The sequence below is a fragment of the Nyctereutes procyonoides genome, unplaced genomic scaffold, assembly GCF_905146905.1.
Source record: "Nyctereutes procyonoides isolate TBG_1078 unplaced genomic scaffold, NYPRO_anot_genome, whole genome shotgun sequence".
Lineage (NCBI taxonomy): Eukaryota > Metazoa > Chordata > Mammalia > Carnivora > Canidae > Nyctereutes > Nyctereutes procyonoides.
In genome coordinates this window covers 30,431,120-30,458,634 of record NW_026575047.1, presented here as the reverse complement: position 1 = coordinate 30,458,634, position 27,515 = coordinate 30,431,120, and the positions used below count along the sequence as shown (strand labels likewise).

At 49.0% G+C, this 27,515-nt stretch overlaps 1 protein-coding gene across 3 annotated transcripts; it reads left to right on the top strand.

Moving 5' to 3' along the window:
- The first annotated feature begins 156 nt into the window (after positions 1-156).
- TNIP2 (TNFAIP3 interacting protein 2) lies at positions 157-25,311 on the top strand. Of its 3 annotated transcripts, none has more exons than XM_055326495.1 (6): positions 157-491; positions 19,664-19,951; positions 21,506-21,595; positions 22,019-22,285; positions 22,449-22,568; positions 24,565-25,311. In XM_055326495.1, exons 1-6 carry the CDS (start codon positions 213-215, stop codon positions 24,826-24,828), a joined length of 1,308 nt encoding a protein of 435 aa, XP_055182470.1. In that variant the 5' UTR covers positions 157-212; the 3' UTR covers positions 24,829-25,311. The 3 variants fall into 3 exon arrangements, with proteins under 3 accessions (XP_055182470.1, XP_055182469.1, XP_055182471.1); XM_055326494.1 differs by having other exon boundaries at positions 21,968-22,285; XM_055326496.1 differs by lacking the exon at positions 21,506-21,595.
- The last annotated feature ends 2,204 nt before the right edge of the window (positions 25,312-27,515 follow it).

Sequence of the window (27,515 nt, the reverse complement as noted above, 5' to 3'; positions counted from 1 at the left end):
GGGGCCGGGCTGCGGTGGGGGCGGGGCCGGGCTGCCGGAGGGGCTGGGACGGCCTTTCCGCGGGTCAGGGGCCACGCCGGTCGCTGTGTGTGGGGCGGGGCTCTCGGCGGTGGGCGGGGCGCGCCGGGAAAAGTTCCGGGAAGGTGCGGCGCCGGCCCAGCCCGGGCGCGGAAGTTGGCGGCACCCGCGAACGGCGGTCAAGGCCCACGGCCATGGCCTCAGGGGGCGCCGGGTCTGGGGGGCAGGAGGGGGCGGCGCGCGCGGCGGCGGCGCTCTGCGGCCTGTACCACGAGGCCGGGCAGCGACTGCGGCGCCTGCAGGACCAGCTGGCCGCCCGGGATGCCCTCATAGAGCGCCTCCGCGCCCGCCTGGCCGCGCTCGAGGGGGACGCGGCGCCCTCGCTCGTGGACGCGCTGCTCGAGCAGGTGGCGCGCTTCCGGGAGCAGCTCCGGCAGCGGGAGGGCGGCGCCGGCGAGGCGGCGCTGCGCCAGGTGCGGCCGCGGCGGGCGAGCGCGCTTCCGGGGCGAGCGGCGGGGACTGACGGGGCGAGCCCCGGGGAGGCGCTGAGAGGTCTGCACGCGGCGCCCCGGGCTCGAGAGCGAGGGCGGTGGGCCGGCCCGGAGGGCTGTCGGTGCCGGTGCGCAGCTCCCCGGGCGCTCTCGCGTCAGCCTGTCGGTTCTGAGGACGCACGCGGACGCCTCAACCTTAAAGCTAAGGCTGCCAGTCGTTTCCCAGCAAAACTAGGTTTATTCGGGAGGAGCAGAGAATTGCAGTAGGTGAGGCCGCCGAACAAGGAGGGGCGGCTCCTTGGACAGAAGCCCGCCGTCCTGGGCGATGCCGTCCCGCCGCCCCTGTCGGGTTTGCGACGGAGGAGGAGCGGGAGGGGGACAGCTCCTCCTGCCCGTCGGGACTCCGCTCTAGCGTGCTTCTGACGGGTGTGAGGGTTGTGCATTCTTTTTTTTTTTTTTTAGTTTTTTTTTTAATTTTTTTTATTTATTTATGATAGTCTCACACACACACACACACACACACACACACAGAGAGGCAGAGACACAGGCAGAGGGAGAAGCAGGCTCCATGCACCGGGAGCCCGACGTGGGATTCGATCCCGGGTCTCCAGGATCGCGCCCTGGGCCAAAGGCAGGCGCCAAACCGCTGCGCCACCCAGGGATCCCAGGGTTGTGCATTCTTGGTGGCGCTTCGGGGTCTAAGGTTTGGGGGCGGTGTTGCCAGCCCTCAGGTGAGGGTGCACTCCGGTGTTGCGTCTGTGCGTTTGTGCCCATTCTGGGTTCGAGGTATTTGTGTCCCATTGGGCCTAAGGGTGGTTGTGTATGAGGGGTGTTTGTGCCGGTTGGCTCTGAGGGTTGTGTGTGTGTGTTATGTTCTGAGGGGTGTGCTCCAGGTTGTGTCAAGGACTGTGTGCCCATTTATATTTGAAGGTTGTGTCAGGCTTACCTGTTGTGTGACTCTGCGGGTTCTGAGGGGTGTATATGAAGCGGTGTTGAGCATAAGGGTTGTACGTCTTTTGGTTCCGAGGTGTGTAAGCCCCGGTCGGGTTTTGAGGAGTTAGTGTATGCTTGGTTTGGTCTGAAGGTTGTGTGTTCTTGTTGATTCTGAGGGTATGTGAGTGTGTTAGATTCTGAGGAGTGTATCCTGTGTTGGGTCAGAGGGGCGTGCTCATGTTAAGGGTTGTGAGTCCTTGTTGGTCTGAAGCTGTGTGTTCCCATGTTGGGTCGAGGCGTATGATACTCACATTGGGTTCTGAGGGGGTATGTGACTGGATTTTGTCGGAGGGGTGTTTGTGTATGTTAGGCTCTGAGGTGTGAGCTCCTCTGTTGGGTCTGAGGGGTGCGTGTTTGTGTTGATTCTGAGGGGTGTGCTCCCGTATTAGGTCTGAGGGTTGGGTTCCATTTGGTTTTATTTTTATTTATTTATTTTTTAAAGAACTTATTTATTCATGAGAGACTCACAGAGAGAGAGGCAGAGACACAGGCAGAGGGAGAAGCAGGCTCCATGCAGGGAGCCCAACATGGAACTCGATCCGGAACCCTGGGATCATGACCTCAGCGGAAGGCAGACGCCAACCCGTTGAGCCACCCAGGCGTCCCTCCATTTGGTTTTATTTTTATTTTTATTTTTTTTAAATGCATTTATTTATTTATTTTTTTTATTTATGATAGTCACAGAGAGAGAGAGAGAGAGGCAGAGACACAGGCAGAGGGAGAAGCAGGCTCCATGCACCGGGAGCCCGACGTGGGATTCGATCCCAGGTCTCCAGGATCGCGCCCTGGGCCAAAGGCAGACGCCAACCCGTTGAGCCACCCAGGTGTCCCTCCATTTGGTTTTAAAGGGCTGCCTGTCCTTGTTGCTGCTGCTGCTGCTGCTGCTTCTTTTTTTTTTGTGCTTGTTGTTTCTGATGTGTCTCTATGTTGCATATGAAGGTTGTGTATTTGTGTTGATTCTGAGGAGTGTGCTCTCGTCCTGGGTTTTGAGGGGTGTGTGCATGTGTCAGGTTTTGAAGGATGTGCTTCCTGGCTGGCTGAGAGTGTCGTGTGTCTGTGTTGGTTCTGAGGAGTGTGTGTGCCTCTTGGGTTCTGTGGGGCATGTGTACCTGTGTCAGGTCTAAGGGTTATGTGCCCATGTTGGTTCTTCAGGTTTGTGCTGAGTTGACTTGAGAGATAATGTGCCTGCCTAGGTTCTAAGGGGTTGTGTTTATGTTGGTTCCCGAAGGAGATGTGTACCTCAGTGGCTTCTCAGTGGTGTGTGTGTCCATTTTAGGTCTGAGGTGTTTGTGTCAGTTCTGAGGTCTGTGCATGCATGTTGGCTTCAGAGTGTTATACTCCCGTGTTTGTTGTGAGGGGTGTGTACGCCCATGTTGTGTCAGAGAGTACCACGATGTCTGTTTTGGTTCTGAGTAGTGTGTCTGTGGTGGCATCAAGGAGTTTGCACCCATGTGGGTTTGTGAGGTGTGTTTGCCTCTGTTGGCTACTGAGGAGTTTGTGTGCCCGTCTGGGTCAGAGGCTTGTGTGTTTATGTTGGTTCTGAGGGATATATATTCCTGCGCTGTGCCTGTGTTGGGTCCGGTGGTTGTATATCCATGTTTTTTCTAAGGGTTGTGTATGCCAGTATTGTGTTCTAAGGGTTGTGTGTCCATGTTGGTTTCTGAGAAGTGTTCTGTCTGTGTTGAGTCTGGGGTGTGTATGTTGAATGTTGGTTATGAAAGCTGTGCTCCCATATTGGATGAGGGTTGTGTACCGCTGTTGATTTTGAGGTGTGTTTGTGCCCCTGTGTTGGGTCTCAGGTGTGTGCATCCTCGTTTTGGGTTCTGAGACATGTGTTTGCCCATGTAGGGTTTGAGGTGTGTGTGCCTGTGTCATGTCTGAGGGGTGTATGCACTCATGTTGGATTTTGAGGAATTGTTGTGCCCAAGTTGTGTATTGAGGGGTGTGAGTAGATGTTCATTTGGAAGAGGGTGTGTGCTCCGTATTGAGTTCTGAGAGGTCTGTATGCCTGTGTTGGGTCTGAAGGTTGTGTGTCCATGTTGGTTCTGAGGGTGTTTTTCTGTTTGTGTTGGGACGAGGGGTGAGTTATTGGTTATGAAGTTTTGTGTATTAGGTTTTGAGGAGGAGCTCCCATGTTGGTTCAGAGGAAAGTTTGTGTGCCTGTGGTGGATTCTGGGAGGTATGTGTGCTCGTTTGGGTTCTAAAATGTCATTCTTAGTAGGTGTAAGGGATGTGTGTCCTTGTTAGTTGTTAGGGGTGTTTGTCTGTGTTAGGTCTGAGGGGTATCTGCCTGTGTGGAATTCTGATGGGTGTGTATTTGGGCTCTAAGAAGTCTGCCCCCTCATTGGGTGTGAGGGTTGTGACTGTATTGTGTTCTTAGTGGATTGTGCATGCATGTGGAAGGTTCTGTGTATGTGTGTGTTCAATTCTGTGTTGTGTGTGTAGACACTGGGTTCTGGGGTTTTTGTGTATGTGTAGTACACAAGCATAGGCTCCTGGTGTGTATGTGTTCATGCTGGGTTCTGGGCCATGTGAACCCCGGTTATGTTTTGGGGCAACATTCAACCTGTCGTAAATGAGTCTTTCAGTAGTAACTGTCCTCCTCTGCTGGGAGTGATGACGGGGCCGCAGTGCCTGCGAGTGTTGGATAACAGACTTTTTTTTTTTTTTAATTTTTTTTTTAATTTTTATTTATCTATGATAGTCACAGAGAGAGAGAGAGAGAGAGGGAGAGAGGCAGAGACATAGGCAGAGGGAGAAGCTGGCTCCATGCACCGGGAGCCCGACATGGGATTCGATCCTGGGTCTCCAGGATCACGCCCTGGGCCAAAGGCAGGCGCTAAACCACTGCGCCACCCAGGGATCCCATGGATAACAGACTTAAATCTCACTTTCCCTCCTCTTCATCCCTGCTGTTGGTGTTATGTTTGTCTTTGTGAAGTACCATAGATGCCCAGTCTAGGAGCAAGAGTCAGTGTTTGTCCTAAGAGCAATTGGGAAGTGCTGCTGCACACCTTTGGGTGGACTCTAGTGCCTCATTTGGGCCATAGCTATTATCTGGGTTGTCCCAGGAAATAAACTAGGTCTGCAAAAAGAGTAGCTGCAAAAGACAATTTTCATTTCTAGGCTTGGCCCTACAGCCACACTTTAGAGTGAAAAAGAGACTTGCACACATACCCTCCTTTTTTTTTTTTAACTATAAAAGTAATTTTGAATATCTGAAAAACAGCAGAAAGAATAAAGAATAAAATAACAGCCACTATAAATCCCACAGTTTTGGGGTAACCAGTGTTAATTTATTGGCATACGTCCTCCCTGTTTTTCCTTTACACACAGGGTATGTACATACTGGGCTTGCTTGATATCATGTCTGTACATCTTCATGTCACGTTGCAAGTATTTTCTCATCTGCATCATTTTTGTTGCTTCTAGAAGCTAGATGTCTACCTCACTGAAGTGCTCTCCCTCTTCTGGGGAAGGTGGTTCATAACTCATCAGCTCAGAAGGAAAATTTACTTATTTTTATTTTTTTAAAAAGATTTTATTTATTCATGAGAGACAGAGAGAGGCAGAGATACAGGCAGAGGGAGAAACAGGCTCTATGCAAGGAGCCTGATGTGGGACTCGATCCTGGGACCCCAGGATCACACCCTGAGCCAAAGGCAGGTGCTCAACCACTGAGCCACCCAGGTGTCCCAGAAGGAAAATTCAGAAGTTGCTTGGTCGTGGGCACCAGATATGAGTGCAGAGCAGGGACCAGAGTGCATCATACCCACCACCAGCTTACACACGCCTGCAAGTAGCAGGACTCTACTTGGAGTGTGGAGGCCGTTGGTGGTCAGCCCTGGCATCCTGAGGCCCCACAGCCTCTAACCAGGACCCAGACAAGTGGATCTATAGTCCTAGATCTATGTGGTCCTCTACCCCTGACATATAGGTTTCGTTTTAGGATTTTTAATTATTTAAGTAGCATTTTTAACAATCTGGTATCTTATGTGATTAAATGTTTGTGGCTCACTCCTCCACCTGTCTGGGTCTGTCACAGAACCTGTGGAGGAATGGAGAGATTTCACATTGTGCAAAGTGAAAACAATGAGAAGAATTGATCAGTAGGTTGGTCTCATCAGTGGCCAAGTCAGCCAGCACATTAGGAGCAGGGACTCTGAGTTGGTAGAGACTGAGGGTCCCAGAGAGGATGCGGAGGCTGTGTCCTCAGGTGTGCAGGGACTGCCCGGTGACCTGTGCATCTATGGCTGAGCACAGAGAGCACGTGATGGGGCCAGATCAATCTTGAGGATTCTGGTTCTCTACCACCACAGTAAGACCCAAGACCTTCCCTTGTTTGTAACACGAGGCCCATGTGGGTAGCTTTACAAAGCCCTTCCAATTAAGACTTTGGGATAATGGTATTAATTCACTCTGTGGCCCATAACTGCTCAACACCACCTCATTACTAGCCGGGTGCTGGCCTCATGGGTCCTGCCTGGTGCTGCCAACCAGCTTCCTCTCCCTTCTGGCCTGCCTTTCCCTGTTCTGCCGTGCTTTCTCTGGAGTGGAGCAGCATTCATCCTTTACAGTGGGCTGTGTTAGCTGTGTCGTTGGTTGGTTTTTAACCATCTGTCTATCTCCATACCTTTTTTGCTCTTGTAAACCTGAAACTCTGTGCTCTTTAAACTGTACCTCCCCATCTTCCTGCCCTCACAGCCACCACCCTTGGCAAATGTGCTTTCTGTCCCTGTGACTTGACTCCTCTAGGGACCTCATAGAAGTGGAATCCTACAGTATTTATCTTTTTGCGACTGACTTATTTCACTCAGCATAATGTTCTGCAGGTTTATCTGTGTTGTATCATGTGCCAGAATTTCCTTCTTTTTTTTTTTTTATTTATTTATTTATTTATTTATGATAGTCACAGAGAGAGAAAGAGAGAGAGGCAGAGACATAGGCAGAGGGAGAAGCAGGCTCCATGCACCAGGAGCCCGATGTGGGATTCGATCCCGGGTCTCCAGGATCGCGCCCTGGGCCAAAGGCAGGCGCCAAACCGCTGCGCCACCCAGGGATCCCGAATTTCCTTCTTTTTAAGGCTGAATAATATTCCATTGTACATATATGTCGCATTTTGCTTATCCACTCATCTGTTGATAGACACTGGGTTGCTTTCATGTTTCAGCTATTATGAATAACACTGCTGCTCTGGATATGTGTGTACAAACATATCTTTGAGACCCTGCTTTCAGTTCTTTTGGGTATGTGCCAAGTGGAATTGGTAGATCATAGGGTAATTCTGCATCATTTTTTGAGGAACCACTATGCTGTTTTTCCACAGTGGCTGCACCATTTTGGATTTCCACCAGCATTGCACAGGGATGCATTTTCTCCGTATTCCCACCAACATTAGTTATTTTCCATGTTTTCTTTTTTTTTTTTTTATAAATTAATTTTTATTGGTGTTCAATTTACCAACATACAGAATAACACCCAGTGCTCATCCCGTCAAGTGTCCCCCTCCGTGTTTTCCATGTTTTCTTTCTTTTTTTTTTTTTTTTACAGTTGCCATACTGATAGGTATGTGGTGATTTAATACAAAATGATTGTAGTTTTGATTTGCAGTTTTTTAATGATTAGAGATGTTGAGCATCATTTCATGTGCTTATCAGCAATTTGTGTATCTTCTTAGGAAATATCAAGTCCTGGGATCCCTGGGTGGCGCAGCAGTTTAGCGCCTGCCTTTGGCCCAGGGCGCGATCCTGGAGACCCGGGATTGAATCTCACGTCAGGCTCCCTGTATGGAGCCTGCTTCTCCCTCTGCCTGTGTCTCTGCCTCTCTCTCTCTCTCTCTCTCTCTGTGTGACTATCATAAATAAGTAAAATCTTAAAAAAAAAAAAAGGAAATATCAAGTCCTTTGCCCATTTTTGAATTGGTTATATTGTTGTTGTGGAGTTTTAAGAATACTCTACACGCATACCTCATTTTATTGTGCTGCTCGGCTCTTATGCTTTTTATAAATTGAAAGTTTGTGACAGGGCACCTGCCTGGCTCAGTAGGTGGAGCATGCGACTCTTGATTTTAGAGTTGTGGGCCCTGCATTGAGTGTAGAGATTATTAAAAAAAGGAAAGAAAGAGAAAGAAAGAATGAATGAAAGAAAGTAAGTTTGTAACAACCTTGCATCAAATAAGTCTACTGGCTTCATTTTTTCTAACAGCATTTGCTCACTTCATGTCTCTGTGTCATAGTTTGGTAATTCTCATATTTCAACATTTTTCATTATTATTATTATTATTATTGTTTGTTATATGATGTGTGTTCAGTGATCTTTGATGTTACTATTGTACTTGTTTTAGGGTACCATGAAGTGTGTCCATAAAAGACAGCACATTTAATATGTGTGTGTTCTTTCTTTTTTTTTTTTTATGTGTGTGTTCTGACTGTTCCACTGACCAGCCATTCCCCCATCTATCTTTCCCTCTCTTCCCTCATCCCTGAGACACAATGATATGGAAATTAGGCCAATTAATAACCCTGTAATGGCCTTTAAGTGCTCAAGTGAAAGGAAGAGTCACACATACCTCACTTGAAATCAAAAGCTAGAAATGATTAAGCTTAGTGAGGAGGGATGTCTAAAGCTGAGAGATGCCGAAACGTAGGCCTCTTGTGCCAAATGGCCAAGTTGCAAATACCAAGGAAAAGTTCTTGAAGGAAATTAAGAGTGCTACTCCTGCCAACACATGAACGATAAGAAAAGCAAAATGTCCTAATTACTGACAGGGAGGAAATTTTAGTGGTCTGGATAGAAGATCGAACCAGCCCCAGTGTTCCCTTAAGCCAAAGCCTAATCCAGAGCAAGACCCTGACTCTCTTCAGTTCCACGAAGGCTGAGGGAGATGAGGAATCTGCAGAAGAAAAGTCTGAAGCTAGCAGAGGTGGGTTCCTGAGGTTTAAGGAAAGAAGTGCCAGGTGAAGCAGCAAGTGCTGATGGAGAAGCTGCAGCGAGTCCTGCAGAAGATCCAGCTAGGATCATTCATGAAGGTGGTTCCTGACAATAGATTCTCAGTGTAGACACAACAGCCTTATTTGGGGGAGAAGTTGCCATCTAGTAGCACTTCCTAGCTAGAGAGAAGTCCTCAGCGCCAGGTTGCAAAGGTTCAAGGGACAGGCTGACTCCCTTGTTAGGGGCTAATGCAGCTGGTGACTTTAAGTTGGAGCCAGTGCTCACTTACTATCCTGAAGATGCTTAGGGCCCTTAAGAATTGGGCCCCCTCTCCTCGGCCTGTGCTCTACAAATGGAATAACACAGGCTGGACCACAGCATATGTGTTTCCGACATGGTTTACCAAATATCCTAAGCCCACTGTTGAGACCTACTGCTCAGAAAAAAAAAAAAAAAAAAAAAAAAAGATTCCTTTCGAAATACTAACTGCTCATTGACATTGTACCTGGTCACCCAAGAGCTCTGATGATGTACAGAGAGATTAGTGTTGTTTTCACGCCTGTTAACACCATACTGCAGCCCACAGAGCAAGGAGTCATCTTGGGGAACACATTTCACAAGGCTCTAGATCCCTAGGTGGTGATTCCTCTGCTAGATCTGGGCAGAGTACATTGAGAATCTTCTGGAAAGATTCACCATTCTAGATGCCACTAAGAAAATATTCCCATGGATCAATATCAATACTAACAGGAGTTTGGTGGGTTCCAGTGCTCATGGAGGAAGCCACTGCAGATTTGTTGGGAACAGCAGGAGAACTAGAAGTGGAGCCCGGAGGGGTGACGGAAATGCTGCCATCTCAGGATAACACTTGAACGGATGAGGAAGTGCTTCTTATGGAGGAGCAAGGAAGGTGACTTTTTGAGATGGAGTCTACTCCTGATGATGAGGATGTGAGGATTGTTGAAATGACAAGGATCGAGAATATTGCATAAACTTGGTTGACAAAGTGGCCGGATTTGAGAGGACTGACTCCAAGTTTGAGAGAAGTTCTACTGTGGGTAATATGCTGTCAAACAATGTCACATGCTAAAGAGAAATTCTTTTGTTTCCTATGCCCTAGTGTCATACCTAAGAAATTACTGCCAAATTCAATATTGTGAAGCTTTTGCCATGTTTCCTATAAGAGTTTTGTAGTTTTAAGTCTTACATTTAAGTGTTTGACTCATTTTGAGTTAATTGTTTTATATGGTGTTTAATAAAGAATCCATCTTTATTCTTCTGCATGTGGATGTCCCGTTTTCCTAGCACCATTTGTTTTTTTTTTTTTTTTTTTTTTTAATTTATGGATGATAGTCACAGAGAGAGAGAGAGAGGCAGAGACACAGGCAGAGGGAGAAGCAGGCTCCATGCACCGGGAGCCCGATGTGGGACTCGATCCTGGGTCTCCAGGATCGCGCCCTGGGCCAAAGGCAGGCGCCAAACCGCTGCGCCACCCAGGGATCCCTTTTTTTTTTTTTTTATTTCCTAGCACCATTTGTTGAAAAAAATTATCCTTCTCCTGTTAGATGGTCTTAGAGCCCTTGTCAACAACCATTTGACCTATATGCAAGTGTTTATTCCTGGGCTCACTCTTCCATTCCCTTTGTGTAAATGTCTGTTTTTATGCCAGTATCGCACTGTTTTGGTTACTGTAGCTTTGTAATCAGTTTTGAATTCAGTCTTGCTTTGTTCCTTTTTTCTTCTTTTAAGATTGTTTTGGGTATTTGGGGTGCCTTGAGATTCTATATTCTATATAGGATGAGTTTTTCTATTTCTGCAAATAGCAAATCATCTGGATTTTGATAGGAATTGCATTGAATCTATAGATCACTTTGGGTAATGTTAAACCTAAAAATAAACTGTGTTATTTTACCAGCAAAAATGGGTTTATTCCGGATAGTAGAGATTTGCAGTTCATTCAAACTACAGCAAAACCATGGGCAAGTCCAGACAATAAACAAGAGGAATGCTTTTTTATAGAAGAAAGGGGAGCTGAGAAGGCTGTTGTAAACAGTCCATTGCAGCAAACTGGGAGCCAGGGATAACCTTAGTTATGAGTATCACCTTTTCACGGTCTTTAAGAAACTGATGAAGCTTGCTAAAGTTTCCTTTTAGGAGGTTCCCAAGGGATTTGTAGAAGTATTCTGGGTTATAATACTTCCTCATTATTGTGCATCAATGAGGAGCAATTGTTACATTAAGTATTAAAAAACAGTATACTTTAAATCTGATTCTGATGCTTTCTAGCTATGTTACTTTGGGGAAGTCACTTAATATTCTGATTTTCTCATCAGTAAAACTAAGAAGACCTAGATCATAGGAATATTTGTCTATTTATTCATTCATGCATTAGGTATTTGTTGAATGCCTACTCTATGCCAGATGTTTTGTTTTGATAGGTCCTGGAAGTGCAGAAAGGATCAAGAAAGGCAGATTCCTACCTTTTATGAAGCTTATATACTGGGTGCTTGAATGGCTTGTCACTTTAGTGTCTGCCTTCAGCTCAGGCATGATCTTGGGGTCCTGGGATAGAGCCCCATGAGCCCCCTGTTGAGCAAGGAGCCTGCCTACTTCTCCCTTTACCTCTGTCACTCCCCCAACCCCGGGTCATGTACTCTCTCTCTTTCAAATAAAGAAAGAAAGAAAATCATTTTTTTAATACTTTATTTGAGAGAGAGAGAGAGAGAGCAAGAGCAGGGGGAAGGAGTAGGGGGAGAAGCAGACCCCGTGCTGAACAAGGAGGAGCCCAGCTCGATCCCAGGACCCCTGGATCATGACCTGAGCCAAAGGCAGATGCCCAACCATCTGAGCCACCCAGGCATCCAAATAAAATCTTTTAAAAAAGAAGCTTATATACTAGTTGAGAAAATAGAGATTGTAGAAATAATCAATTGCCTTTGTGGAAAATGTATAAAACGGTTATATAGTACATTATGAGTTTTGTGTTGTGAGGAACATGTGATTTAACATATATGAAAACCTAGCATAATCCTTTGCACCTAGTTGGTACTCAGAAGATGTGAATATCACCTACCATTGCTACTTAAGTGTTTATTTATTGAGCATCTTCTTTTTTTTAAGATTTTATTTATTTATTCATGATAGACACACACAGAGAGAGAGAGAGAGAGGCAGAGACACAGGCAGAGGGAAGAGTAGGCTCCATACAGGGAGTCTGATGTGGGACTTGATCCTGGGACTCCAGGATCATGCCCTGGTGGAAGGCAGGCGCTCAAACCGCTGAGCCACACAGGCTGCCCTATTGAGCATCTTCTGTATGGAATGGAGTGTGTATGTGCAGGCATTGTGGGTTATGTTTCCATTTCTCCTAATATTGAGTCTAGTATATTCATTTCACAAGCATGTATAGTGTCAGGGTTGTTGTACCGGGCTTTGGAGCAGTGTTAATCCAGTAGAATTAGAGTGAAGAGTATAGAGAATAACATAGGAAGTGGCTGTAAAGTTAAATTGGGGGCATTGTGACTACCTTAATTACCTTATAAAATATCAACTACATATTCTTTTAAGCACTACCCTAGGGGAATGCAAAGATGATCAAGGTCCAGTTCTTGCCCTTCAAATTGTGGAATCACACATGGACATAAATGATTACTTTTTTTCCTTCCTTATCAATTTGGATGCTTTTTATTTCTTTTTGTTGCCTGATTGATATTGCTAGGATTTCCAGTACTATGTTGAATAAAAGTGGTGAGAGTAGACATCTTTAACTTGTTCTGGACCTTAGAGGAAAATCTCTGTTTTTCACTTGAATATGATATTAGAGTGGGTTTTTCATATATGGCCTTTACTATGTTGAGGTGTGTTCTCTTTAAACCTATTTTGTTGAGTTTTTATCATGAATGGAATTTTGTACTTTGTCAGATGCTTTTTCTGCATCTATCAATATGATCATATGGTTTTTATTCTTTCTCTTGTTAATATGTATCACATTGATTGATTTGTGAATATTAAACCACCCTTAGACCCCTGGGGTAAGTCCTACTTGATCAGGGTAAAAGATTTTTAAAAAAATTTATTGTTGGATTTAGTTTACTAAAGTTTGTTAAGAAAAAAAAAAGTTTGTTAAGGATTTTTGCATGTATGTTCATCAGAGACATTTATCTATAGTTTTCCTTTTTTTTTTTTTTTGTAGTGTCTTTATCTGGTTTTGGTATCTGGGGCATGCTGGCCTCATAGAATGAATTTAGAAGCTTTTCTCCATCTTCTGTTCTTTGGAATAATTTGAGATGGAGAGGTACTAAGTCTTCTTTTTAAATTTTATTTATGGGGATCCCTGGGTGGCTCAGCAGTTTGGCGCCAGGGCGCGATCCTGGAGTCCTGGGATCGAGTCCCGCGTCGGGCTCCTGGCATGGAGCCTGCTTCTCCCTCTGCCTGTGTCTCTGCCCCCCTCCCTCTCTATCATAAATAAATAAATAAATCTTTAAAAAAATAAATTTTATTTATTATTGAGAGAGAGAGAAAGAAAGAATTTTTTAAATATTTTATTTATTTATTCATAGAAACAGAGAGAGAAAGAGAGAGGGGCAGAGGCAGAAGCAGGCTCCATGCAGGGAGCCCGACACAGGACTCGATCCAGGGTCCCCAGGATCACACCCCAGGCTGCAGGCGGCACTAAACCACTGCACCACCAGGGCTGCCTGAAAGAAAGAATCTTAAGTAGGTACAGTACAGAGTCTGATACAGGGCTTGATCTCACAACCCTGAGATCCTGACCTGAGCTGAAATCAAGAGTTAGATGCTTAACTGACTGAATCACCCTAGTGTTCCCTAACTCTTCTTTAAATGTTTAGTAGAATTCACCTGTGAAGCCATCTGATCCTGGACTTTTGTTTGTTGGGAGTTTTTTTTTTTTTTTAAGATTTCATTTATTTATTCATGAGAGAGAGAGAGAGAGGCAGAGACAGAGAGGGAGAAGCAGTCTCCCTGTGGGGAGCCTGATGTGGGACTTGATCCCAGGACCCTGGGATCACGTTCCTCTTTTGGTTTATTTTTAGGTTTTAAAAGTCTCTTTAGGGACACCTGGGTGGCTCAGTGGTTGAGCATCTGCCTTCAGCTCAGGGCATGATCCTGGAGTCCCGGGATCGAGTCCTGTATCAGGCTCCCTGCATGGAGCCTGTTTCTCCTTCTGCCTGTGTCTCTGCCTCTCTCTCTCTCTGTCTCTCTCTCATGAATAAATAAATCTTTTTTTTAAAAGTCTCTTTATTCATATTTCCATTTTGTTTATATAGTGCTTTCTTAACTTTTTCCACATCTTTTCATTTTCTGAGCATTTTTAAGATGGTTGTTTTAAAGTCTTTGTCTAGACGGCCTGCCATCAGGTCTTTTATTTATTTTTATTTTTTTAAAGATTTTAAAAATTTATTTATTCATAGAGACAGAGACAGAGAGAGAGAGAGAGAGAGAGAGAGAGAGGCAGAGACACAGGCAGAGGGAGAAGCAGGCTCCATGCAGGAAGCCTGACGTGGGACTGGATCCCGGGTCTCCAGGGTCATGCCCTGGGCTGAAGGCAGCGCTTAACTGCTGAGCCACCTGGGCCGCCCCATCAGGTCTTTTAAAGGGATAATTCTGTTTAACTTTTTTCATTCATTCATTCATTCAGTCAGTCAGTTATTTATTTATCTATCTCTATCTATCTATCTATCTATCTATCTATCTATTTATTTATTTAATTTAACTTTTTTCCTTTAAATAGGCCATATTTTCCTGTCTTTGGATGCCTTGTGATTTTTTTGTTAAGAATTGGACATTTGGATCTAATAATGTTTTATGTCTAGAAATCAGATTCTCCCCCTTCCTGAAGGTTTTATGTTTTTTCTTTGATTGTTATAGGCTGTCTCTGTGCCAAGGATCAACCTGAGGGATATCTCGAGGTTTGCTCAGGTCTCTTCTGAGCCTGTGCCTCTTCCTGGTCAAATGTGGGCACTTTATAATTTCTTCTTTATATGCAGTTGCTTCTGAATGTCCTTGTCTTTATTTTGTGTGTGTGTGTGTGTGTGTGTGTGTGTGTATTTTTATGTATGTCTGTATGTCTGTATGTCAATAGGCCTGAATGTCCTTGTCTTTAGTGTCTGGTTCCTGAGGGTTGGAAAAGAGAAAAATGAAGTGGAGTGGGGGGAACGGGCTCCCTCCCTTTGAATGTCCAGGTTGCTTCAGCTGGAGAGGGTCTTTGCAACCATAGGGGAGCAAAGTGGCTTCCTTTCTCTGCGTCTGCACCTTTGTGATAGGAAGGGACAATCAATGATCAGAGCACAGATTTCCAGTGTTTGGAGGACAGTTTCTTTTTGGCCCACCCTGGCTCCTGCAAGATGTGTGCTAGTTGCTGCAGAAACACAGGTGGGTGGCTGGGTGTGGGGGATGGGCTGGGGTGAAAGGGGTTGAAAGTAAGCTCAGCCGAATGGCCAAATCCTCCCCTGGAAGTTGCAATCCTTCGGTAGAATTCCGGTTTACAGAACAGTGACATCAGATGGATCCCGTCAGTGTGACTGTTTTCCAGGTGGGAGATAGAGTCCTGGTGCTTCCTGTTCCACCGTCTTCCCAGAATCCTCCAAGCTGCATTAGCTTCTGTCCTTTGTTTGCCTTGCTCTTCCACCATGCTCTTCCAGAGGGGAGGAAACATGTTGCTCTCCTATCACTGCTTCCCAGGGTACATCTGTTTGGCACTTATGGTAAAGTCTCAGTTAACTGGCCTTTCCTAAAATTCCTGTGTTCTTGTTCTCTTATGGTCCTCTTAGGGTGGGTCACAGGGACAGCAGGGGCTGGGCTGCAAGCAGCACGTGGGCGCCTATTACGGTTGTGCAGGAAGGAGAGAGAGACGGGGACTGCACTGGGTTGGGCATGTCCCTCTCGCCCCCAATTCATTTCCATCTGGAACCTATGAGTGGGATCTTTTTTGGAAATAGGGTCTTTACTAGATGCAAGACATTAAAATGATGTCATTCTGGATTAGGGTGGATTGATGGTTGGTGTCCTTATCAGAAGGCCTCATGAAGATGGAGGCAGAGATTGAAGTGCTGCATCTACAAGTCCAGGATTACTGGCAACCCCCAGAAGCTGGAAGAGACAGGAAGGATCTTTCCTTCTTGCCCTGGAGGAAGCATGGCCCTACTGATACCTGGATTTTGGACTTCTGGCTTCCAGAATTGTGAGAGAGTAAATTTCTGTTGTGGACTTTGTTAAGGCAGCCTGAACACACTAATACGGACAGGGATGAGGGCCGGGAGGCTGTGCCTTTTATTTTTAAGGCTGATCCACAGACTATAGAATTCTTCCTACTTTTGTATCTTGAGATGGAGCCATGAAATTGTGGGTTCCAGCAAAAGGCTCTCGTGGGGGACATTAGCCCATGTGCTGATTCCTGTGCAGTGTACGTGTATAAAGCTGGGATTCTAGGACAGGCCTTGCTCTCTGACAGCGGTGGTATTTTTCTGATTACACAAGGGCCCTTGGCCAGATTGGTCAGTACCTCTCTGTCCAACTTCAGAGAAAGCAGAGTGCCAAAAACCTGAGGCCCCTCATGCTGCTGGTGGGAGGATGCTTTTGGGGGCTGCCCTGCTGTGCAGTGCGCCACCCTCTAGTGGTTTTGCTTTTGTTTTTCTAGCTCTGGGAGGTTCCCAGCTATGAAGAAGAGTAGGGTAATATCCCCAGCAAGCCTCCAGGTGAACTAGGTTCTTTCTAAAGTGATGTTTGAAAGCTTTTTTAAAGATTTTATTTAGGGGATCCCCTGGGTGGCTCAGTGGTTGGGCGGCCGCCTTCGGCTCACGGCGTGATGCTCAAGTCCCGGGATCGAGTCCCATGTTGGGCTCCCTGCATGGAGCCTGCTTCTCCCTCTGCCTCTCTCTCTCTCTCTCATAACTCATAAATAAATAAATAAATAAATAAACAAACAAATAAATAAACAAACAAACTTAAAAAAATAAAGATTTTATTTATTTGAGGCAGAGAGACAGAGCTAGTATAAGTGGAGACAGAGGTAGAGGGAGAAGCAGACTCCCCACTGAGCAGGGAGCCGAAGTAGGGCTCAATCCCAGGGCCCTGCCTGAGATCATGACCTAAATGGAAGGCAGACACTTGACTGAGCCCCCCAGGCATCCCTGAAAGCTGGTATGGAAGACAAAAGTAAGGCTGGTGAGTCCTTCAGAACTAACCTCACCCCTGCAGTCAGCCACGTGTCTGTGGTTTTTCTGTGTCTGTATTGTGAGCAGGCTGAGAAGAGAGTCCGGATCCTGACCCTTTTCATGCCCAGTCTTACTCCTAGACAGTTACTGGGTATTCACATGGGACTGGGCCTGGTGCCCTGGGCCAGAGTGTGGAGATGGAGCATGCCCTTGGGAAACTCCATGAGCCCCCTGAGCTGGGGGACATGTGCTCCACTGTTTGTATGGCTGCTTGTTTCTCCCACTGTCTCCATGACCAGGGAGGAAGGATGCTTAGAATTCAGGCTCGCCTGAAGCCCTTCCGCCTCCAGGAGGACATTGAGGCTGTGGTAGCCTCTTTACCCATCACTCCAATGGCTACCGATCCCATGAGCCTCGGTTGGCCTATTTGTAGAGTGGGAGAGACGGCAGAAGCTGGCTCGTAGGATGTGTAGAAACTGCATGGCTGGCACGGAGTGAGGGCAGAGCAAGCAGGAGCTGCTCCTGCTGTCACTGTGGTTGTTTGCTAATGATCCCCCGGAGACCAGCCTCTATGGGTATTGTTTATAGGACTCCCAACTGTAGTCCTGTTACATATATATGTATATGTGTTGTCTGTTTCACACATTGAGATGTATTTACCCTGAATAAACTTCAGTATTATTTTTTTTTAAACTTTTTTTTTTTTAAACTTCAGTATTAGATACCAACAAGGATAGAGACATTTCTCCATCGTGCTAATTTGAGTAACTTTGACATTTTAAGAGGAAATGGCATCTCAGGGCATACCTCTTTATGCACCATCTGTTCACTCTGCACACACTTCTGGGCCAACTGTGAGGGGAGCAGTCTAAGATCAAGGAGCACGGCAAAGAAAGGTCACTGCCCTCAGGACTTCCTTCTACAGGGGCAACAAAGCAAGACCAAAGCTGTCATGTAGGCAGAGGGAAACTGAGGCCAGGCCAGGGGGCCGACACATCAGAGGGCCAGGCTCCTGCAGTAAGTACTGTCCAGACAATAAGAACACAGAGAAGGCTCAGCTTGTGAGACCTGTTAAAAAGTGGTCAGTTTTTAAAGAAAAATTCCAGGCTAATAATGAGGCCTAGTTTTGTGTTTCTAGGCTCAAGGCCACAGGAATGGTCTGAGTTTACCCTCAGATTTGGACTTTTCTTGTCTATTGATTTTTTTTTTTTTTTGTCTATTGAGTTTTATGTTAAGGAGGCCACATGGTTGGTTCTCAACTATGTGGACTCGGCCCCCAGGCCCCGCCCCTCCAAGTCCTGTGGCACCAGCCTCGAGCTGAAGGGCCCTCTGTTGGGAGGAGGTACCTGATGCTGATGAGGCAGCTTTCAGGGAGGGGCCTCCTCCTCCTTCAGTCCAGAAAGGCTTGCTTGCACTCTACTCAAGGGTGACGTCAGAGAGTGGTCCTGAGGCGGACAAGTCAGAGGAATGGCCTTCACAAGCTGTGCAGCAGAGGTGCCCTGAATTGCGGACATCTGTGGGGGGATGAGGGAACATGGGTGCCAGACACGTTAGGCAACAATCTCAGTTTTGGGCTCCTCGCCAGGTGCACAGTGTGACACTGTGTCTGGCCATGTCCCCGAGTTCCACCACTTATTTCTTAATCCAGTCTTAAGATGGCCTGGCGTGTGACTCTGGGGCATGTCTTCTGTGGAGGTGTGTGCACCAGCCACATGTCTGTGTGTTGGAGGCTGCTCCACAGACCTGGAATGTGCTGTGTGCTTCTAGGCTGGGTGGGGAAAGAAAGGGGCAGGCAGAGGTAGTATGGGGGGTTCGGGGGGTGGGTGTGGGGGAGGACAGCAGGGTGAAGAGCATGCCGATGCAGGCCCTATCTGTGTGTGAAGGCTGCTGTTGTGGATGCTTGTGCACATCCTGGAAAGATAAGTGCCCACGTGGTGATGAGCTGCCTCTGGAAAGTGGCACTCAGGGTGGAGGGTAGGTGGGAAAAGAGGGATTTAGATTTTCACAGAATTCCCTGAATTTGTTATAATCATGCATGGTTTTTGTTTTTGTCTAGCACATGTTAGAGGAGACTCACCCAGGGGCCCTCTGGTAACATGGCCCAGCCTCTCCTCCTGCTGAGGGTCCTGGCATCTGTCCCTCCTCATGCCCGTGGCCGGGACCCCCCGCTTGCCTCCATGTTCTCCTGGAAGCCTGGCCTCTCCTCTCCCACCCTTTCCCCCCACCTGATGCTGCCTTCCCACCTGCAGGCTGCTTTCTTTGCCCTGCCCTCCTCCTCTCGCTGCAGGCATTGCAGGGCCCTGTGAACGGAAAAGCAAAAATTAAGGCCAGACAGAAAGCAGACTGTAATTTTAAGAACTTTTTTTTTAAGAGGTGACCGTGGTTGGGTGCATTCATTTCCTATTGCTGCTGTGACAAAGCATCATCAACAGGGCTTGGTTCACCAGCCTTGTAGTCTTCCGCACTCCCAGAGGCAGAGCCTGAGCTGAAGGTGTGGGCACGGCTCTGGCTCTTTCTCTGCCTCTTCCAGCTTCCTGGCTCCCGCAGTCTGCAGCTCACCTCTCCATCTGTGGCCTCTGTTATCGCACTGCCTTGTGTCTGTCCACATTTCCTTCATCTTCTAAGCACGAGAGTCACTGGATCAGGGCCTCTTCCCATCCAGGATGGCTTCCTCTGAAATGGTCACATCTGTAGGGACCCTGTTTCTACATAAAGTCACATTCCAAGTGCCAGGGGACAGGACACACAGACTTCATGGGGCTCGCCCACTGTGGGTTCTAGCTTCCCTATAAAGAAGCGTATGGACGTGCCACACTTTTACTAAGTTTGTTGATGTACTATCTAAAATTGTGCACTTACTTGTGAAAACAGAATTTTAGATTGAACTTTCAGAAAGACCATTTGAGGTTGAAAACTCCAGTTAATTACACTGCAGAAGCTGACCTCTGAATCATGACTGTCATCTAGTGATGGCATGTCCATGCCAATTTTTCTTTTTGTGAACATTTTTCTGACCTTGCTTCTTTTAATAAATGTGCTTTAAAATCTTCCTCTTAGGAAATTGAGAGACTTTCTGAGCAACTAGAAGAAAAAGAGAAGGAGACACAGCAGCTGATGAGCCAGCCGGAGCACGAGCGAGAGAAGGAAGTCGCACTGCTGCGGAGGAGCGTGGCGGAGAAGGAACGTGCCCGGGCTGCCAGTGACATTCTGTGCCGCTCCTTGGCTGATGAGACCCATCAGCTGAGGAGGACTCTGGCTGCCACCGCCCACATGTGCCAGCATCTGGCCAAGTGTCTGGATGAACAACAGTGTGCTCAGGGGAACCTGAGGGGGAAGAGTCCTGAGGTAGGCCCTGTACATGTGTGTGTAGATGGTGGTGAAGGCCTCTGCAGGGAGACACTGCTTGGGGGCTGCAGAATCCCTCAGCAGCCACAGGAATTGGGGCGCCCAGAGCCCACTTCTTCTCAGTATTGAGACCCAGCTGTTGTGGCAAAGCCCACCTATCCAGGGGTTTCTTCTAGAATGATGGAACATGCAGTATGTATGTGATAGGAAAGCAGGGCAGCCTGTCTCACCAGCCCCTCCCTCCTGGACGCTGCGTGCACTGTGGCCTCATCAGCCTCACTGAGCTGAGGACAAGAGGGCAGAGCCAGTGCAGGCCTGGTCTGAGCAAATGTAAGTGCTTGAGCATCAGCCAGGTGAGCAGACTGCACAGCAGGGAAGGCAGCCCCTCTTCGTGCCTCATGCACAGGAGCCAGGCCCTAGCCTGCCATAAAGGGCAGCGGGTGCCGACCTTCTGTAGATCCACATGTCTGAGTGGAGCAGCACTGGCTGTGCTCTGGTCCTCCTGCATAGCTGGCTGGGGGTGTGCAAAGCAGGGTCCTTTCTAGGTGGCTCTCTGGGGCTGCCACCACGTTCATGTGAAAACACACTCTCTGATGTTCTAGAGGGGATAGGCTGCCCAGCTCTTTAGCAGCATCTTCACTGAGAGCCTGTGTGGGGAGAACCTTCGTTTGAGAACCACCCATCCCCGTTGGGGGATTCCATGAAAAGGGAACCTCAGAAAGAACACTCGTGTATTTCAGAAGCCAAAAGACAAGTGCTGTCTGGGAGGAAGCGGGCACATTCATTCGACTTTGAGTCACTGTGTCATTTCCTTGTGGGGACCTGGAAGTAGCTACACAGGATGGTTGGCCTGGGGCTGCAGTGAGGCCAGTGCAGCCCCTAAACCAGTGTAACTTCCCACCCTGGGACTCTGCTGAGTCACCTGGGGCTTCCCGTCCTGCTTGGTGAGGACATGCACTTCCTCTATCATTCACGGGGAATTCTCAAAAGCAATGTCACCAGCATATAGCCCCTTGTTCTGTTAAATGCACCGAATTTCTCGGATTCAGATGGACTTCTCGAGACTTTTTGCTTAGGTCTGCCCACCACTGTCAGAGTTGGTTAGGGATGTGGCTTTTGGTGTGAACGTGGTGTGGGTCGAATTGCTGCATGTGGAATCCCTGAGGTCGACCCTGACTCTGCAGAGGCGATGGTGTGGTGTGCTTGGAGGAGTGAGCCTGGTTCCTGGCCAGGCCTGCGCCAGGTGGCCCGAGGCCAGCATGTCCTCTGTTCCATCGTGGGACAAAGTGCCTGTGCTCCGACTCCTGTGATAATGGAGAATCTGAGGCCATGGGAGACCGTACACCAGGCTGTCCGGTTGGTGGTGGGGTCTGGGCGAGGCCTGAGCAAGCCCCCCAACCCCCACCCCACCTTCCCGCATCTCTGCTCTACTCCTCTCCTGAATGCACACCTGCACCATCTGTGGCCTCCGTCTCCAGGTCCAGCTTCCTCCCCTCTTGCTGTGTGTGTCATGTTCAGCAACACGGCGTCTTCCCCTGTCCCTTCCTTCTGCAGCCAGAGTGCACAGGTGGTGCTGCCTCTGTCCAGGCCGTTATTGAGAAGTTACAGGAAGAAAACCGCCTGTTAAGACAGAAGCTGATTCATGTGAGTGTCTGTCCTGTTTCACTCATCCCACCCTTGGTGGTGCTCAGGGCTGGTGTCTCCCTCGGGCTACCTGGGCTGACACAGTCCCCAGAGACCTGACCTTTTTGTCTAAAGGTGCAGAGAACATGCTGTCACTCTGTTCCCCCACCGGTTAACTTGTAGGTCAAGAAAGGAGGTGCAAACATTTCTGTCAAATGCAGCTTTTAAGGCAGGAGCATTTACTGAGTCCATGTCTGTTTAAGACAGTTGCTCGTGGACGTCAGCACCGTGCCTTGGTGCGTCTGGTGGTCACAGAGTCCCTTCTGAACATCTGAGCAAAGTGAGGCAACATCTGTTTACAGAAAGAACTCATTAGCTAATTGTTGCTAACAGAGCTTCCTGGTCTCGGCCGCCTTGGAAAGCTCTGTGGCTCTGTCCCCTCAGGTGGAAGACCTCAATGCCAAGTGGCAGCGCTACGATGCCAGCAGGGATGAGTACGTGAGGGGGCTCCACGTTCAGCTTCAGGGGCTGCAGGCCCCCCCAGAGCCCGAGAAGACCTCCTGCCCTGAGCTGATGAGGAAGGAGATTTCCAGGCTCAACAGGCAGCTGGAGGAGAGGATACGCGCCTGTGCAGATGGGCGGCGGGAGCTGGCGGCCGTTAGGGGGGCCCGTGATGCGGCACTGGAGCGGGTGCAGATGCTGGAGCAGCAGGTAGCCGCTCAGGGCTCCAGGTGGCCATAGCGGGGTGTCTGCCTGCAGGGGGCACTGGCGGTCAGTCGCATGGCAAATGGCAGCAGGGATGGGTGGGGACTTTCTCCTTCCTGAGCTGAAATGGTTCAGCACCTTAACTGTGGAGCGTCTGGCCTCCTTTCAGATTCTCGCATACAAGGATGATTTCACCTCAGAAAGGGCAGACCGGGAACGGGCCCAGGGCAGGATTCAGGAGCTCGAGGAACAGGTGGCTTCCTTGCGGCAACAGGCGTCCTGGACACAGGTAGGGCCCGAAGGCTTTTCTCATTTAGGCTCAGCGTTTCTCTCACTTTTCTTTCCATGAATTTCGAGTGCTAGCCTGAGACACTTGTCATGGCCCCTGACTCTACTTCCCCATGTGGGCCCGAGCTGTCCTGCCAGGTGTTGGGACGTGGTGGTGGAGGACCTCCGTTGTACTGAGTGGAATGCTGGCATGGTAGTGTGGTGGCAGAGGTAGCTGTGTCTATGGGGCCTGTCCTGCCCTCTGTGTTGCTGTGAGGTGGGGACCCTCGTTAGCCCATTCCACAGATGTGGATGCTGAGGCCCCAGGTGTCCAGTGATGTCCCACAGCTCATGGCGCGGGGGCCTCGTGCATAGAGTTGGGCCTTGTGGGCCAGTGGGCCCTCCACCCCACTTAGACAGGCCTGGCAGGCATCAGAATTGACAGTCTCTCACTGTGGGACGCATGGCACCCACCGCCTCTTCCCCTTGGCATCCAGACCTGCTCAGTGCTCTGCGGAAACCCCAGGAAAGCTTGGTTTCTTCAGCCCCTCTGCCAGTACCCAACATACCTCTGGCCCCAGAGTGAACCCTGGGCCCCTCAAAGAACTTCCATCCGGACACAGACTGGACAGTAGTGGTACCTCTGGGGATCGAGGCAGCTGGTGGAACAGGGATGCTGAGCGGACCTTGGAGCTCAGCAACTCCTTCTGGTTGGCTTGTGGGCAGTGTTAGTTGTCCACACTGCCCTGTGTTATGGCTGCTGGGGTTCATTGGTGGATTCTGCTTCCCTGTGGCAGGAAGGTACAGGGAGCCATGGAGGACGTGCTTTCACGCTCTTGGACCAGTCCATAGCAGTGTGCCCACACAAAGGCAGCTGTTTCTACTTGCGGGTGAAGTGGGTGGGGACCGTGGCTGATGTCTGTGTCCCCTCCACATCTACAGGCCCCCGGAGAGAGGCAGGAGGGCCTCACCAGCCCCAGCAGCCTTCTTGGCTGCCATTGGAAATTCCTGCTTCTCCTAAGGCCCTAGGACTGTGGGTTTGGTTGAGGGATGCACACTGGAGGACCCTCAACCCAAGCATTAGGATTTTTCTGCACTGGGGCTACAGCTCACTGCCCACACCTTCACTCCTGCCCTGGGTCACCCAGGGACTGAGCAACAGCACATGCTCCTCAGTGCTCAAGGGGCCATGGAGGCCACTTAGTGCACACTGCCCGGTCCCCTGGAGCACCCTCCAGCTGGGTGGGGGTGGTCTTCCTGTGACTTGGCTTTGCCTCTGGGGTTTCTGGCTGGAAGCATGTTGCTCTTGAGTTGAAAGGTCACTAATGCTCTGGTCCTTGGCAGCCTCCCAACAACTCAGGGCCGATAGGAGTGACCAGAACTGGCTCCAAGTCTGGTGGGGACCGGCTGTGTGCACTAAGTGGCTTCTGTGGCCCCTCGAGCACTGGGGAGCATGTGCTGTTGCTCAGCCCCTGGGTGACCTAGAGCAGGAGTGAGGGTGCAGGCAGTGAGCTTTAGCCCCACAGTGGAAAATCCTAATTTAGATGTGAAGTCGAAGCAGCAGAGCCAACTGGAACGAAGTTCCTGAATGAGAGTGACGAGTGCTGCAGGCCACTGTCTGAGGCACCCCTGTCTTTGGGGGCTCCAAGTACTCAGTATCCCGGGCCCTGCAGAGAAGGTGTGGTGGGTGGCTGGGATACGGCTTGCCCAGCTTCCCACTGTAAGCTCTGCCACTCCCTCTCCACTGAGGTATCGGGGGCTGGTGTCCAGGGCCGATGGGCCACTCAGGCCTTCTGCCCCAGAGGTGTGGGTCCCTTCACGAGAGTACGCAGGAGTGTCCATGTGGTCGCTCTGGTTCTTCATGGAGCACGGCCATATTTGGGCTCTGGGTTACTCCAGGAAGCAGGGTGAGGGGTGCACACCCCATTCAGAAGAAATATCTCAAATGCTAGAACCCAATATGTGATTTTCTGGTCTCCTGTGCAGCCCATGTAACTGGACCCTTGGCTTTTTCCCAGGACCGCCGGGAACCAGGCTCCTGCCGGATTCATACAGGGAACAGAACCCCCAAGTACTTAGAGACTGATGCTCTGGAGCTCGTGGCACCTAGTGGCCGGAGGACTGGGACTGGATCTCAGGGGCTGGACTTGCCCACCGAGGGCAGGTGTCCTGGAACAACCCGGAGAGGGCAGGGGGACCTTCAGTGCCCTCACTGTCTGCAGTGCTTCGGCGATGAGCAAGGCGAGGAGCTCTTCAGGCATGTGGCTGAGTGCTGCCAGTGAGCCCTGTGGCCGGGGCTGCTGTGCCCAGGCACCTCCCACGGGGGTTAGAGATCCCTCAAGATCGGGGCCCATACCAGGTCAGAGGGAACCTCTAGGGGGGCATGTGCTCCTGGGAAGGAGTGTGGCCCTCCAGCTGGGCCAAGACAAAGGTGGGGCACAGTCAGGCCAGGCCCTCCAGGCCCACATGATGGCCCCGCATAGCCTGCCAGTGGGTGCGCTCTGGCTTGCTGGGAAAAGCTGGCTGCCTGCGGGGACAACACGTGGGGGCCTCAGGGTGAAGGCCTGCCTTGTTCTGGTGACTAAGGACCAGGAGGTTTGCGGAGCTGAGCACATTGGCCATACCTCTCACCTGGGGCTGGTCTCTGCCACCGCAGAGCCACGTGTCTGCACTGAACTGCACTGCAATGCCTTTGCCACATATCTGCAAGTCCAGAGACATTTCACAATCACTTATTTTCATAATAAATGCACTTGCTCTGGTGACTGCTCTAAGAATGCATTCTGGGGGTCGGGGTGCAGGGACCAACGTATTCCAGTGGGGTGGGCATCAAACCAGCAGGTAAGGAGAAACACTCCTGAGTGTCTGCCGCCTGTCAGAGACCACTTGATCTGGTGCCAGCTCAGCTTCGCCTTTGGGCTATTTAAGCCCCAGCCCAGGGTGTGGAGTCATGGGCTGGGAATGAGGTGAGAGGAAGCAGGTACCTGCTAAGAGCACATTGGAGCCACAGAGCAAGACATGAGTGTGGAGGGTCAGGAGACAGGAATGAGGTAGCGGGAGGGAAGACTGAGGCACTGTGCTGTGTGTGCCAGGTTCACTTCTAGCAATTCCAGAACCTAAGTGTTATGATCATCCTCAACACAGACAAGGGAGATGAGACACAGCAGGGTGAAATCACTTGCCCAAGGTCACACAAGAGCTGAATAACAAAGCTGGGATTTGAACTCCTGTCCTCCCAGGAGCTCACCCTTCCATCTGGCTAAGTCCTCAAGTCAGAGTCCAGGCATCACTTCCTCTGGGACTCCCTGTGCACCCCTCTCCCCAAGAGCCCAGCTGGGAAATATCTGGCCTGTGTGGCACAGGGTGGCTAGGCTGTAGCAGAAAAGCCTCAGTCTTCCTGAACTGAGGAGGTGCAAGTTTGTGGACACTGGAATGCAGGAAAGAGGATGGGGACATGCCAGAGAAGGGAGCCACACAAGGGGGATCCTTGGCTCCCTCAGATCTTTGGCTGACCCCAAATTGTGCGTGCTTCGAGCAAGACCCTAAGGATTCTGGGGCGAGAACAGCAGAAAACAGAGAAGGAACTGAGCAGACATTTCAGTGAACGAATATTACGGGGTGCTAGCTTTGAATTTAGGGCTCAGTAAACACTTCAGGTTTTCCTTTGAAACTCTGGGAGGGCCAGGCCTTGGGAGTAAAGTTGACACAGTGGGACAAAACGGAAATAGCCCTTGCTCCAAAAAGGCATTAGAGTTCAGGTAATCAACCAGTAAATCACCTATCCATTGTAATGAAAACCAATTTTCTCCAGAGACGGGTAGCAGAATCTCAAGCCTTATGCTGTACGAGCCACAAGTGCAATATGCAATAGAAAAGACTAGAAGGGCACCTGGCCGGATCAGTCGGTGGAGCATACAGCTCTTGATCTTGGGGTTGTGAGTTTGAGCTTGAAAATAAATTTTAAGAAAAATCAAGGCAGCAGGAATGTATTTTCAGACAGTTACAAGGTAATGAAGTTTATATCCCAACAGACAGCCCTACAAGAAATCTGTATGTACTACATACGGAAGTGATTCTGGATAAAAGACAAACAAAAGACAAAAGATAAAAGACAAAAAGGAATGAAGATCATGGGGGTAGGTAGCTGTGGATTACGGACTGCTTCAACAGTGATGTTTAAGGGCTTTAAAACATGCACACATGTGACCACAAGAGCTTTCTAGGTCAGGGAAGGCATATTTCAGGAACTTACACAGAAGTTTTTGCATTGATTTACAGCGGGGTGTAATGCAGTCAGGAAGCATATTATAATCTTTAAAGTAACCAAGAAAATAGTAATACAAATCTTTAAAGAGTGAACATAAGAGAGAAATGTATTTATTAATCCAAAGCAAGATGAGTTAGGAGAGCTAAAGGAATAAGGAAGGGAGGAGAGAAAACAGATGGCGAGGTGGCAGACTTAAACCTGACTCTATCAATCATCCACTCAAAAATATGGATCCAACAGTGACAAAGACCATGGTTGTCACGCTGGATGAAAATCATAGTCTCACCTATATGCTTACTAGCAGAGACCTACTTTAAATATAAGAACAGGGGATCCCTGGGTGGCGCAGCGGTTTGGCGCCTGCCTTTGGCCCGGGGCGCGATCCTGGAGGCCCGGGATCGAATCCCACATCGGGCTCCCGGTGCATGGAGCCTGCTTCTCCATCTGCCTATGTCTCTGCCCCTCTCTCTCTGTGTGTGACTATCATAAATAAATAAAAATAAAAAAAATATAAGAACAGAATGAAAAGGACAGGAAAAGACACACCATGTTAGCACTAACCACGAGAATGAGAGTGTATGTAGCCATTCTCATTTTTTAAGAAGATTTTATTTATTTATTCATGAGACACACACACACACAGTGGCAGAGACACAGGCAGAGGGAGAAGCAGGCTCCATTTAGGGAGCCTGGCGTGGGACA

Excerpts from the sequence above, each read along its gene's own strand:
- TNIP2 (XM_055326494.1), top strand. The coding sequence starts at position 213 with ATGGCCTCAGGGGGCGCCGGGTCTGGGGGGCAGGAGGGGGCGGCGCGC. Across the intron at positions 492-19,663 it reads GCGAGGCGGCGCTGCGCCAG|GAAATTGAGAGACTTTCTGA; the intron begins GTGCGGCCGCGG and ends TCTTCCTCTTAG. Across the intron at positions 22,286-22,448 it reads TGCAGATGCTGGAGCAGCAG|ATTCTCGCATACAAGGATGA; the intron begins GTAGCCGCTCAG and ends GCCTCCTTTCAG.